The sequence below is a fragment of the Notamacropus eugenii genome, chromosome 7, assembly GCF_028372415.1.
Source record: "Notamacropus eugenii isolate mMacEug1 chromosome 7, mMacEug1.pri_v2, whole genome shotgun sequence".
Taxonomy (NCBI): Eukaryota; Metazoa; Chordata; class Mammalia; order Diprotodontia; family Macropodidae; genus Notamacropus; species Notamacropus eugenii.
In genome coordinates, this window is record NC_092878.1 from 168490444 (window position 1) to 168505186 (window position 14743).

The 14743-nt window shown below is 51.1% G+C and overlaps 1 protein-coding gene across 27 annotated transcripts in view; it reads right to left on the bottom strand.

Annotated features, from left to right (window-relative positions):
• PCM1 (pericentriolar material 1) overlaps positions 1-14743 on the bottom strand; it is a 79621-nt gene that overhangs the window by 36479 nt on the left and 28399 nt on the right. For 25 of the 27 annotated variants that reach the window (XM_072625631.1, XM_072625628.1, XM_072625618.1 and 22 more), the window contains 12 exons: positions 13779-13977; positions 12661-12837; positions 12095-12252; positions 11531-11766; positions 10768-10919; positions 10545-10674; positions 10155-10307; positions 9316-9506; positions 6713-6916; positions 4360-4579; positions 4119-4264; positions 3290-3480 (listed from right to left, as the gene is read on the bottom strand). In XM_072625631.1, the coding sequence (XP_072481732.1) occupies positions 3290-3480; positions 4119-4264; positions 4360-4579; positions 6713-6916; positions 9316-9506; positions 10155-10307; positions 10545-10674; positions 10768-10919; positions 11531-11766; positions 12095-12252; positions 12661-12837; positions 13779-13977 (2157 nt within the window). Of the gene's footprint in view, positions 1-3289; positions 3481-4118; positions 4265-4359; positions 4580-6712; positions 6917-9315; positions 9507-10154; positions 10308-10544; positions 10675-10767; positions 10920-11530; positions 11767-12094; positions 12253-12660; positions 12838-13774; positions 13978-14743 lie in introns of those variants that run through there. The other 2 variants (XM_072625611.1, XM_072625636.1) reach the window with 2 other exon arrangements.

Here is a 14743-nt window from a genome sequence, read left to right on the forward strand (position 1 = left end):
GCCTCTCCCAAGCTGTGTCCACCTGAGGACCAGCAGAGCTAAGGAAAAGCCTCCCTGGTGACTCAGCCCCTCAGAACAGAAGCTCCCCTGACCCCCAGCACCTGCTACATGTCAGGAACTGGTGCCCAAGGGCCTCTAATTTGGTTACTTGGACTAGGGGACCTCGAGGGCCATGGGCCTAGTCAACAAAAACTCACAATGGCCTCGACCCCTCCCTGGCTCCCTTCTGACTGTGCAAGGATGGGGCAGACCGACAAAAAGGCGATACACAGAGGCCTGTTAACTTCATACCTGGCAACTTAAGTGTAGGATCAAGGCCCCGATGGCTGACAAGTGGACGTATGCCAGGAGGTCCTGATTGCTAGCAATCTTAGCACCATTCTTTCCCTAAAAGAAGCCAGAAGATAGGAATGGGCTATCGCTAAAAAGAAGGAAGGATCAAAGATTCTCTTTGGGAAAATGCATAAAGGAATGGGTGGAGCTGGTCTCATTTTACATCCCAAGGCAAGAGGAAACTCATGAGATACAGGCCACTTAGCTTGTATAACAAGGATCTGCACAAAAGACCACCACACAAAACTGCAGCTTGAGCTCTGACATCTGTTGTAGAGAAGGGAGCGGTTCTTCTCCAGAGAACCTGCTAAGCCCCTCCAAGGGAAATCCCTATGCATTATCATCATCGATGTCCTCAATACAAAGGAGGGAAGAGTGAAAGTGGCGAGAAATCAGATCAAGAATAAGGAATGGCACTTGTGGACTAAACATCTGGAGATCAGAAATCACTTCTTTGAGAAAAGAATGGGAAGGCGTCAAACGCACGAAGCACCAAAGAAGACCACAGAAGTTGTCTGAAACAGACAGGAAGGAGCTTCTTTGTAGTGTGGAAGTCATTCCTCAATGGCACTGTCTGCACAGAAATGGAATAAAAGTGGAGAAAAGACACCTCAAGACCTAAGCAGCAGTTCTCTCCTGAGCTGTTTGTACCAGTTCCTGCAGATGAACAGGACATCGATACAGCAAAGCCCTCACCTGTCTGCCAAAGACAAACAGAAGGTCCCCAAGGGGTATACCAACTTTGGAGAACGACGATGGAAGACCATGAGCCACCCTGACTCATAAAACACAGGGAGAAAGGCAAACACAAGCTGAGAGGAGGCCTGAGAAGAGATCTAACGAGACAGGTCATCCCTAAGCATTCAATGATAAAACAAAACAGGAAAAGATCTGCAAGGACTCTTGTAATAAAACTTCTCTCTCAAGGGCAGCAGGGCCCCCATTCCTGGACTCTTGACTGCACAGTCCCTAGTGGAAGAGAAGCAGCATCCAGATAAATGAATCCACAGGTATTCACAGAGATGACCGAGGCTAGAGGCAATGCCATTACAAGGGCAAGGAGGGAACAATTCACTACAGCAGATTCTTGGCACTTCACACAATAGTAAGTCTATTTTCCTATCCCAGAATTGGTGGAATTGGTGGAGCTGGTCTTATTTTATATCCCAATGCAACAGGAAATCGATGGGACCTTGTGACTGGCCTCCCTTTTTTCAGCAGCATTAACAGTGGTCAGTTACCTCTGATGGCTTCTGCCTCATGAAAGGAAACAGCAGCACTGGTGACATCTTAGGTCCCGGGAAGGACTGGGAGCAGGTGCTCTACCTCCAGTCTCATCCATGCATTCCCTTGCTATGGATGTGCCTATTCAGGTCTCACTTCTGCTACTATTTGACAAGGAAAACTACTCAGAAGTTTCCACCATCCCCTCTGTGGAACTTTTCAAACAGAAGCAATTGTGTTCTGAAAACTGCTCATCAACTTTTTCCACGGCTGCTGACTTCCTCCCCTGCTTGGCAAAGACATTGAGTGCTGCCCAGCTGGAAGAGTGATGTCCAGGCTTTGCTGGGATCCTCCTTCCAGTAGTACTTTACGTCCATTAAGTTGGCACAGAAAACAGTTCATCAAGACTGATGAATGTTCCTCGATGGCTTCTCCACACCACATTTGCTTCTATTTGAACATCTGCATTTTGCTCCAATGAGTCTACAGTCTGTTGATACTGGTCCCTACACAAGGCTCTCCTGGGTAGAACTCTAATGTTAAAAATGAGCTTCATAGAGTCTTCAAACTGCATCTGTTGACACGCTCTGCCCACAGGCCCTGCAGAAGATGAAGGCAGCCATCTCTGGAGTTGCTAGGACAAAAGCCCTACCAGGGCAGGGTGGGGGGTTGGGGTGCCAGGTTCTGAGAGCATACATGTGCTATTTCCAGGACTGGACTCCAGGCCTCCCACAGCCACAAGGAGACACAAGCAGACCTGTGCTGTCAGACAGTCAATCAGCTAGCACAGATGAAACAGCCCCTATGTGCCAGGAATAGTGCTAGGCGTACAGAGAAAGACAAAAGGAAGTTCCTGCTCCCAGGTGATCCTAGGAAGAGTGTTGGTACTATACAATGGAAGGGGGTGAGGGATATCAATTCAAACCATGGCTGTGCTCTTCCCTACTTGCTGGCCTGGTGGGGTAGGTGCTGCTCACTGTTGTTATCGATACCTGCCCCTTCCCCCAGAAGTATGCCCCACAGCCATTCTCAATGTAGCAAGAGGAATGTTGCTGGCAAAGAGAAGTGGTCAAGGCTTGTGCTCAGGCTGCCTCATGGGAAACAAGGCCTTCCAGGAGCTCATCCTGGGTCTTCAGCTTTTCAAGAGCTGGTGTCCAAGACAGGCTGGGTTCACCACTGTGCTGCCTCCAGACAGAAGAGGTCACAGAGACCTGGGAGGGCTTAAGTCGATTGCTGCTTCTAAGGGGCAGAGCTGGAGCTGAAAGTGAAGCCCTGGGACTCTGACTGGTGCCAATTCAAAGCTGCTGAGTTTCATTCTCCAGTACCAAGTAGGCCCTTGCCAGAGAGCAAGCCCTCTGCCAACCAAATCCCTGCCACAAGGAGACACCAGAGATGGGCTTCAAGAGGCCTTGCTGGGAAGAAGAGACAAAGTCTTGGGTAGAGAGAAAACAGCAGCATGGAGATGCCATCATGAAAGCACACATTTCAGGGCCCCTCAAAGGAGAAAAAGCAGTGCCTACAAAATGCACTTCCCAATTAAGTTAAGCTCTCAGGCAAGCCTAGGAAACAGAACCAGAGTTGGAGTCCTTACTTTGTAGAGCACGGAAACACTAGCAGCAGTCTCTGAAAACTGTTTAACAACGACCTTTTAAAAAAACTCCCAGGCTGGTAAAGACACATAATTCCAAGAGCCTGCCATTTATGAGCACTCCTTTATACTCGCAAAATATACCTGATGGAAATGAAGAGAAATGGGAAAATCCGGGGAGATTAAAGAGACTCATAGGCTGGGCAGGGAAGCTGAAGGGACAGAATAAAGTTGGAGAGGGTGGTGGCGGCGCGCTGCTGCCGCGCTCCTTCCTGCCCGCCTTCTCGGCCTGGTGTTCACGCTGGCACATCAGCTCACTCAGCATCTGTCTCAGCCTGGAAAGAAAACAACTGTGAGTGTCTTCAAAATGGGCTCCTGCGACTGCCCCATAAAGAAAGACGGGATGTGTTCCTGGGCAGTGTAGTGCCAGGCATGTGCACCCATCCCAGGGGGCTGAACTGTACTGGAAAGGCAGCCCCGGACACACGCCCACCTCCAAGCTTCTCTCTCTCCCATGACTTCACTGAGGTGGGGGGAAACACCCCCTTTCTTTTCTCAAGTAACAATTTGAAAACCGAAGGCAGGGAAGCGGGCTTCCCCAGATCCAAAATGCCACCAGTCACTTGAAACAATACCCAGCACCCCTCACCATGACATTTTCAGGGTATCTCTGCCACACAGGTCAGTAGACTGGGAATCATGAGCCCAGAGTCACATCACTCAATAGTGGCAGAAGTTAACCTTAGCTGTCAAGATTCCCAAGGCACTGGAGAGAGCTCGCAGTTCTTTCCCTGGATCTGTCCCTTCATGAGTACAGGGAAGTGCAACAGAAGGACACATTTGCTCTGTGGCCCCTTATGGGCCCGGCAGAGTCAGCTACCCCTGACCGGGAGCACAGAGCCATGGGGCAGAAGAGCCCTGTCCTCACTGCCCCGATGACTCCATCTCAATGGGAAGAAGAGCCAGTTCCTACCTCTGAACATTACTCTGCTGCCATGTTAGCTGAGTGTAGCACTGGTTCAATTGGTGCATGATGAGATGGACTTGGGGGGATGCCACGTTACTGGGCATGACGCTGTATGGTCCCGTGAGTAGAGTCTGCAGCAAGCACGAGAGGGTCTGTGAAGAGAAGACGGGGGTGTCACTGGTACGCCAGGCCGTGCCGTGCCCCATGCCGCTCCCAGCATTCCACAGGCCCGAGCCCACTGGCCCACCTGCTGATCCTGCATCAGAGTCTGGCAGATGTTGACGTTAAAGTCCAGCTGCTTCTTGAGCTGGTTGATCTGTCCCTGCCACTGCTCCTTTTCCTCAATGTAGGAAAGCTCCGACACCCAGCGAAGGTTCTCTTGCCGTCTCATGCTGATGTTCTGCTGCCTCGTCTTGGCGAGGGGACGGTAATTTCCATCTGCAGAGAGAGGACGGCTGGCCTTCCACCTGCGGGGTAACGGACAACATGTGCCACTGACTGCCACCTCACAGGGTGGGGCTGCAGGGGCGTACAGGCTGGCGCCGTCCTCTTTCTCACAGCATTTCAATTGGGCACAGACTGAACAAAGCACGCCCTGGAGGGGAGAGGAGGCTAAAACTGAGTGGGACCCAAGACTTTCAGAACTCAGGGTGCTCAGGGGCTGGCCCTGGTAAAGATATCAGCCCCCAGTCCTACCCCCAGCAGACTCTGAGAACCCATGTGGGACTCAGACATCCCCGCAGGACCCAGGCAGGCTCAGTCACTATGGCAGCTCACCTGATTGAGGCACATGCCACAGTTTAACAGGCAGCTCACTCTTTCTGAACTATGGGCTGCAGTCCACTGGCTCTTCAGGGACTGAAGGAAAAGTGAACCCTGACCGAACAAAATGTAAAGGAGTGCTTGGAACTACTGAGATCCTTCACAGGACACAAAGCCAAAAGCCAGAAAGTCAGGAGAATTCTCGTAGCACGTCACCTCATACTGACTGTGAGGGTCAGCCAAGGACCAAAGGGATCTCAATGGAGAGAAAAGTCTCTAACCAGAGCCAAATGGAACCCTGGGGAATATGGCATCTATCTTCTTTCCTCCCAAAGGATAAAGACTTGAATGAGGGGTGTTTCCTCCCCACTTTGACCTGTACACTAGGATGCTAAAAACCCAACTTGAAAATTCCTGAGAGGAAACCCTGAGATGCCTCATTCCTTCTTTAACTAGCTGCTGGGCTAGGGGAGACAGCCTTGGCATCAATCTTAGTTTTCACCGTCACCCAGGGGAGACAAGTGTTCTGGAAAGCAAGATGTGTGGGAAAAGCCACTGACATCCTTTCTCTGAGAAAGGAAGCTCTGTGGCCTAATGGATAGAAAGTGAGAAGTGAAGCTGGGAAGGCACTTTAAACACTCAATGCTTTGAGCCATGGGGATCAAATACGATGGGCCAATGTACCACAGCCAGATGAGAGTGGAACGAAGACACATCAGAGAGATAATATTAATGGGTGGTGCTCTAAGTTTATGGCCACACCCTCCATCTTTCTGAGCTGGACTCCACAAGATGCCAGGCTGGGACAGAGGGAATTTTTCACTAGGATTTTGTGGTGGCCCTGGAACCACAGCTCCAGTCCCCCTTCCTAGTCTATGGGAAAATGCACTCAGTGTTTTATACAATTGATTCAGAAAAAAGGGCGCTTTGGGAACACAAGTATGGAACTGGGGAGTCTGGCCTCTGGAACCCTCAGTCAATTACAATAATGGTTTTAACTTTGGATAAGAAGTTTTTCCAAAATAGGGAATGAAGAAGCTACTGTAGCCTCTAAAATGAGGACAGCAAACAATGGCAGGGACAGGTTGAGTGCACTGCACTCAGGGATGGGGAAGGACATGCTGCCCTCATCAGGGCCCAAGAAAACAGCAAGAAATGACCACTAACAACCCAGTCCATCCTGAAGCACAACTGTCTGTCTGAGTAAGTCAGGCCCTTTGGTTCTGACGACTATCTTGATACCGGAAGCTGCCTGAGGCTCCTCTGCAGCTGGAAATACCTGACAACATCTTATAGTGTTTTTGCAAAATTAAGAGATGGCATTGCTGACTGAAAGCTGAAAAGAAAGTAACAAGTCCAAGTTTTTGTTTTTAAATAAATGACTGGAAAACACACTCCCTCTTCTAGAGAAGAGACCCTAACAACATTCCACGTCACAGCTTCACAATAACTTGTTTCTAACACATGTGAACGGAACTCCTTAAAACAAGGGTCACACAGAAAATGAAGAACCAGAGCCATGTACCCCACCCCAAACCTATATCCACCTGTTTCTCTGGGCCTCTCCAAAGTTGGCTCCTGTAAAAGACAGCAGAGGGCCAGGATGGAGATGAGTTCCTGCAAGCACGCCCCTTCTGGCTTGTTTGGTGGTTTCCTTGGGTCTCCTTGATCTCATGACCAGGACCTTACAGACCATGCCATCTAAATTCCTTCTTGCCAGATTTCTGACAAACAAGGGCCCTGGGAAGGCCCAGAAGGGAAAGGCGGCCTTCCGGACTGCATATTCCCTGGTCTTTCCTCTCTACCCTGCCCCTCCACAGAACAGGCCCCAAACTAACCTAGCCTTGTTGTCCTGGGCAGCTCCGGGATTGTGAGTCATGCCGTTAGGAGGATACATGGCAAAGTGATCATGGGAGCTGGCATCCTCATCCTCTTCTTCTTCCTCTTCTGCTCCAACAGCTCCCTCAGAAAGGTAGCCATCCTCATCGCCTTCTTCTTCCTCCAGAGCACACTGGGTAGAACTGCCCCATGTTGCCACTGTTCTAATGATGACAACATAAAACACAGTCAATTTTGCACACATGCCAAACATCTTCAGTGATAACTCCTGTTACAAATGCGTGACAGCAAACATGGTCACAACTGGAGGGGGGCTGCTCCCTGCCCCCCAGGTCAGTTCTGGGGCTTCGGTCCTAGCTCCCTGGAGCTGGCTCTCAAACCCAAGGGCAGCACCCTGGGTCCACCTGGATTCCCTGGCTCCAGCCAGGGCACCCCACCTCGGGGACTAGGACAGTCCTCCTCACAGGAATAGAGCCAAAGGGCACTGGAGTTCCGATGGTGCTGTCATCATGGCAAGCACATCAGGAGAGGAAGGGGGTGTGTCTGGGGAGTGAATGGGCAGTGAAGATGGGCTTGTGGTCAGGGAAGAGAGGCCTCTGAAAAAGGCTGGTGAAAGAAAACCTATCTGCCAGTAATCTAAGAACGCTCTCCAAATGGCTTTGAACAGAGGAGGATGTAAATCCCTCAAGTAAGACCATCATGGAGAACATCCAAAACGGGCAGGTAAAGTCCAAGTCACCAAGGCAGCAGAGCGCTGGCCTACAGTTGGGGAGAACAGAGTTTAAATCCAGCCTCTGACACTCACTAGCAGTGTGACCCTGGGCTAGTCACATCACCTCTGCCCAACTAAAATAGCACTTCCTCTCTGGGTGGAAATAGGGCCCAAAGGAGACACTGATTCTCACATGCTCAGCGCTAGCAAGAGCTCCAGTGTCTCTTCAGCGCTGCCTGCCTCAGTTTCCTCAGCTGTAAAATGGAGATCATAATAGCACTTATACCTCCCTAGGTCAGGAAGGGGAAGAGTACCAGCACTTGTTAAGCTCCTACTGGGTACCAGGCATTGTGCTAGGTGCTCTGCAGGTATCTCACAACCACTCCAGGAGGTAAGCCCAGTGCTCTTGGCACTGCGCACCGTGACCTCTCCATACAAATGCATGGCACCAATGGCTAAGAGGATACAACATCCCATGAGGATTTACAGATGGTGGAGCAGCCTCCAGGAGGGCCCATGGGCCTCATAGACTGAGCCCCAGGAGGAGGAGGGAGTAAGGGGCATCACTGGAGCAGAGCTCAGGGCTGGAAAGCAGGAAGGCCTTCACGTGGGAGAGACAGCAGTTGGTGTTGATGCGGCCTAGAGCTAACAATCAATTGCTGCTTTCCCAGTCCACCCCTCAACCCCTGCAGAGAAGATCTGAAACAGGGGCAGATTGTCACCCCCAATTCTACTGAGGACCCCCAAGTTAGAGCAGTGGCAAGCTCTCCCTAGCTCACCCCATTCTGAAGCCACAGAGAAGAGACCTCCAAGGAGTCAGATGGGGATATTTCCAAACCATACAGAAGACACGGAGCCAGGGAAAGACGATGATGACGGTAACTGGCATCTAGGCAGAAGGCTAACACCACTACTGCTAGCATGCATTCAGACAATGACCAGCCAGCTAACTGTACCCCCACCCCTGGAGCCTGGTGCTTTTCCTATCCCTCTTTAATGTCTGAGGACACAGCAGGTGAAGTGACTTGCCCTGGAAGTGTCTGAGGCTAAATGGAAGTGCAGCCCAGCTTCTCTGCACACTACAGCTGCCCGAGGATGGCTTGGGATGAACACAAACACGAGGCGCGGCCCAAGCTGGAGAGAATGGCACCAGGGGCACACTAGGCCTGGGCAGACACAGTGTCTGGGGCCAAAGAGAACACACTCAGGAACAAGCAACTTATGTAAGGTTTGACTGGACTAAAAGACAGCAGTGAGGACTAGAGAACACTGGGGCCTTCAAAGGACAAAACCTGGGTGGCGATGGCCCCCAGGAGAGCCCTTCAGCACCCACCACGAGGCCAGCAGGGACTCTCCTCCAGAGGCCTCAGCACTTCAGCAGGGAAGGAAACCAAGATGCAAACACCTCAGCCATGGTCGCTGAACTGCCAAAGGAGGCACTTGATCCAGGACCAGGGCTGCCAGACCAGGGGTTGTCCAAGAAAGGGGACTCTGGGAGTTGGGTGAGAGAGACCTAGCAGGCCACAGCAGAGGATGGACAGAGAGGGAGAGTGGGGGAGAGAGAGAACAGAAAAAGAAACAGAGAGACAAGGACAGGGAGAGACAGAGAGAGAGAACAGAAAGAGAAGCAGAGACAGAGAGAGAGAAAAAAGAGAGAGGACAGGGAGAGAAAGATACAGAGAGAGAAACAAGAGAGACAGTGAGAGACAAAGGGAGACAGAGAGAAAAAGAGAGAGAAGGACAGGGAGAGAGAGATACAGAGAGACACAGAGAAACAGAGAGAGAGGGAAGAACACAAAAAGGAGGGAGGGGGAGAGAGGGGAAAAAAACCCAGAAAAAGCAAGAGGGAGCCCGACCCCACAGTCAGGAAGGGTAGAGCCAGGGCCTTACTTCTCTGCTCTGCTCCGCTGCGGCGTGCACAGGTTCTCTGAGCCGTCGCTCCTGACCGACACGGCGGTCATGGGTGCGGTCTCCGTTAGATCCCGCCGCCGCTGGTGCTCGGCCATGAGGGCTTCCAGCTGCTTCCTTCTTTGCCGCAGTTCTTCTCTTAAAATCTCATGTCTTCGCATTTCTGACCACAACTATTAAAAACAAAGGAAATCAGAGTCAGCACCTGGGGGCAAACACATGCTGGCAATAATGATTTCTTGATTCACTCTTTAAAAAGTTATCTCAAGGGCTGGAAGTACTGGATAAAATGTCAACTGCAAATCAAAACTCCCTTCTGTCCATGTAGCTTGGCTCATAGGCATACAGTAGACACTTAATGTGTGCTGTGGACGTGGAAATAAAAGGATGCAATGAAGGTCAGGATGACGTTTCAGAGATAAGAGAAGTACTGCAGACATTCATTCAGGCTGATGAAAAGAAATACAAGACGAGTATTTCTTACATCCTTCTCTAAAAGACTGGATGCTCTCTAGAAAAAAATTCATCCAAGGAAGCAAAACCTAGGACAATCTTGCCCTGGAAAACGTCCCTCCTTGGTATATACCGTCTTATAGAAGGAATCACAACTCTCTTCAAGTCCCTACTGAATGGAACCAACTGCGCCTTGGATACACGTTTATAATTATTTTTAGACTCAGTTAGATCTGAGAAACTAAGATCTCCCCCATTTCTAAGAGTTCTCTCTTTTTTCAAAACCTAAAAGTCTACCTTGCGTTGGAAGGGTGGGTGCGACAGCTGTCTGGCAGACGTGCCATGCACACCTCTCTGTCCCCGCCTACCTCGTTATCTGCCACTGGAACCCCAGCGGGTTCCTCTGCCACAAAGCCCGCTTTGTTGATGGGGCTGGTCTCAGGTTCATTCACAGCTGGCGTCGAGGTCAGTGCCTGCGAATACTTCTTAGAGGAGCAGTTACTCGCACCGGCAGGAGAAAGCTGAAAAGGCAACAGGCTCCCAGCTTCACAGGGGTGTCACACGAGCCAGGGTTCTGCAATCCCCATCCCCCCACCCCAATGGGAGCTGAGGAACAAGAAATTACCCAGGGCCTCAGCATCAGGATACTGAGGAGGCCCCTCCCTTCACACCAGGGCTGTTTCTCTGAGCCCTCACCCCCTCCATCAGCATCCAGGACACCTGTCCAAGGCTAGCCGCTACCACCATGCCCAAGCTACCTGGAGGTCAGGACATGCCTTCTGGAGGGCCTGGATTTTTTCCTGAATCTCAATCAGCCTTTTCCTTTCTTCCTGCAGCTGTCTGAGCTCTCTCTGCTGCTGCTGTAACTTGGCTTCATAGAACTTCTCTCTGCAGTAAGAGGAGGTAACATATTTGCTCGTGAGGGGGAACTAGCAATGGCCACGGCCAAAAACGGGAGGCCCCAGGGCTGACCGAACATACCTCGCCTTGTCGCTGAGTCCAGCCTCCTGTGTTTTACCACTGTTGGCTCTTGAGTTGTTGGAGCGCTGCTGGGTCTCTGCCTCCTCCGCCGGAAAGAAGTCCCCCAAGTTGGATGTGCTGGCCGAGATGGTGCCAGGCTCGCCACCATCCTCCTGCGTCACAAGTGACCCCAGAGCCACCAGCTCCATTAATGGGATCCTGACATCCTCAGAGGTCAATCACACCAACCCCTCAACAGCCTTTGTGTATCATTCTTAGAACACCCATAGAGCTAAGTCAGCAATGAAGAGACAATTCTAACAAGAACATGAAGATGAAAATGACTTGGGAATGGACACTGAACCATCTAAGATCTCAGTCAAGAGAGAAGGCCAGCATCCTCCAACTGCAGGGTGCCCACACCACCCTCACCTAATGCAGAGGTTGGCCAAAAACCTGGCCTGCAGGGGGTTGAGTATGGTATGTGCATTTTACAACATAGTTTTGTCATAAACCAGATAAAGAAAACTTGACAGCTGACAGCTGCTCTAATGACGTCCTCATGGACTTCAGTGAGAGCAGATGAACAGGCCTCCAAAGAACGGGGTCAGGAGGAATGATGCATAAACAAGGCACCACGTCCCCAAAGCTCTGAAGCCGCGCTCAGCCCTCTGCCATCTGCCACATTCGTTTGAATGGGTCTTTCTAGCAGACCACATCTTACCCTTCCCGGAAACGACAAGGCACGATTACACTGCACAGGAGACTGAAGCCCCAGCCTCACCTGCACCAGAGTCACCAGATCCTGGAGCTGTCTCAGCTTCTGCTTGGCAGCCATCAGCCTGCTGACCTTCTGTTCAAAGTCAGTGTCTTCAGGAGCGTCATCCCCCAAGCTGCTCCGGTGACTGGACAGCGATGCTTCACTCTCTCTGTCCTCCTCCTCCGCCTCCTCTTCCTCCTCCTCATCTTCACCTTGTCCTCCATCCAGTTCTTGTTCTCCCTCTCTATTATACCGGCATTCTGCATGGAAAATCAATTCCTCAGTACAGAAGAAGCATTTATTAGGCACTTACTGTAGTTCAGGCTTGAGGGACACAAACAATCCAATGGAATGGACACAGATCAGTTCCCTACAGGATAAAGAGAGAGAAGGTCTGGAATGGCTTGGGGAGGGTGAGATTGCAGTTGGGCCTTCCAGGAGGGTCAGAGAGGACTTGTGAGGGAGTGAGGTGGAAGACTGGACAGGTGAAGGGGGTCAGGCTGAAGGCCTGGGAAGGCCAAAGCCAGCGTTTTGCACCTGATCCCAGAAGCCATGGTATAGAGGAAGGAGGGCCCAGGGCCAGCTCACCGAGAGAGGAGGCCATGTTCAGAGTGCGTAAGTTTGCAGCAGATCTGTTGTTGATCTCACAGCTTGTGTTGAGGGTCCTCCCGTCCCTGTTGTTGGTGACGCACTGCACATTCGTGTTACTGTTCACTTCAGCCCAGCCCATAGCACCGTGGGGGTTTCTAAAGGGAACCAGAGACCTGTTCACTCAAGTCAAGAACTCCCGTGTTGGGATGAGCCTCTGATCCATTATGTCTGGGAGCATCCCTCCCTCTGCCTCAGTGCAGTGAGGACCTAAACCCCATACCCCAGGCTTCAGCCCCACCCATTCTAGGTGCTTTCCCTGGATCCAGCCCCAGTACACTGGGAACAGGGCCCAGCACCTAGAACCTTTATTGATTCTCAGCTGCTCACACTCCCCCACCCTGGGGGGGCTGTCTGAAGCCCAGGAGAGGCCTCAGTCAGGGCGTCGGGGTGCCCAGGTCCTTCTCAAAGCCCCAGCTTCAACACGTCCTCCTCTACCCCAAGGCCCTGTGCCTCGGTAAGTCCGAGGGGGGCAGGGAGGGAAGAACCAGAAATCAGCTTCTTACCGGATGTTGGTGATGGGGCCCGGGTTCTCATGGTCTGAGTCGTACTCAGACTCCTCTGTCTCTTCTCCGTCCCTGGTGTTCTCATTCACTGCATCGGTCATCATGTCAGATGTCTGCTCGTAATAATGAACCAACTCCCTTAACTCATTCAGCCTCTTTCGAACTTCATTCAGTTTTCTACAGGACAGAGATCATCACGCTCCATGTAACCACAAAAACAGCCAGCACTGAGAGAACGCCTTAAGATTCAATGAATGATTGAAACACGTTATCTCACTGCAATAAGTCTCACGGGAATCCTGAGGGAGGAGCTACAACAACCCTCATCTTACAGATGAGGAAACCGAGGCAGGCAAGTTAAGTGGCTTTCAGAGGGTCCCACAGTTAGGAACTGTATGAGGCTGGATCTGAACTCAGGTCTTCTGGCCTCCTGCACTCTCCCCACCGCTCCACCTGGCTTCCCCCCATCTAGTATCTCAGCAGAATCCCCACAGATGACCACAAGCCACTTCTGTCCAACATTCCACCCGCAGAGTGCTTAGCATGGGTCAAGATTGAATACACCCTGAACTGAGTCAACGTGGGGCAGCCCCTGCTGGAACTAGAGATTCCAATTAAGGGGGCAGAGCTGGAACCGAACCCAGTGTCCCCACGTAGCACAGAGAACCCGTCTCCTTGGGTAGACAGAAAAAGGCAGAGGCGATGGTTGCAATGAACAGAACAGAGGCTTTTCTTGGCTCTTCATTTATAAGAGCTGCCTGTAGCCTACAATCTACAGAAATCCCCCCACAGAGCCAGCATTGCCAGAATAACTCCACATAAAATCCCGATTCAAAGGAATGACAATGGAATCCTGATCCCTAGATGTAAGATTAGGTAACTCAGGGCAACAAGCCTACTGGTGACCACACTGTCTTTCATTTCATGGCCTGTATCTCTCTGGAAGGACTTGAAGCATAAACAGCTGTTCCCCTCCACGACAACAGGCAGGAACCTTTAAGAGCTGCACAACCTAGTTATCAAAAATCTTTCTTATAATGGTGGTAAAAAAATAACCCTCTAAATGTCCTGCCCTTCTTGCACAGGGTCCCCTGCCTTGGGGATCATCACATCCTTACTGTAGCTTTTCTGTAGGGTTGAGATGTTCTTCATTCTCACTCTCGTTCTGAGAAGTCATTGCATCAGGGGGATAAACAGCGGATGGGGCATGACTGGAGGACTCTCCATTGGCGGCTGGGACCAAGCCCACCGGGGCAGAGGCTGCTGAACCAGTGCTCCTTTGATCGACACTCCTCTGAGGGGAAGGTGAGGGTAAAACTAGGAATTGGAAAAACAGCATTCATTGGAACCCAAAATATGACCATGTACAGTGATGCCAAGCCATCCATCCATCCATCCATCCATCCATCCATCCATCCATCCCTCCACTCATCCGTCTACCCACTGACCCACCCACATATCCATCCATCTATTTACCCCCGACCCATCCACCCATCCATCTACCCAGTGACCCATCTACTCATCCATCTACCTCTCCACCCAATTACTCTACAGTCCTTAGTTGGCTCAGGCATCCATGCGAAGTCTGGCCCTTTACCAAGACTCCATGGGCTCCTATCCCGTTCCAAGGCCCCCTTCCATACTCCCTGTCACCTCAGTCTTCCCACAGCAACCACATTCAGCTTCACTTCTCACCAATGGCAAAAACAACAAGCAAGAGCCAAGGCTGCTATAAAATGTGGGTGGAGGTGGCATATCCTCATTCCCAAACAGTGCAGTCAAGGTACCCTAGGTGGGCCCAGGGAAGGTGGCTGGGTGGGGCAGAGAGGAGATCTCTTCTCTAACTCTCTCGGAAATCACCTGACCTCACAGAATCATAGCATCAGACCTCAGAGATTAGAGCTAGAAAGGACCCTAGCGGTCACAGGGTTCAATGCCTTCATTGTATAGATGGGGAAACTGAGGCTGAGACTAAATACCCAAGAAAGGATTTGAACTCAGGTCTTCTTGTCTCCAAGCCCAACTCTACCCACTGAATCATCTTACTACCTCTTCAGGTAAACAGTTAAACTATCGTTAACCT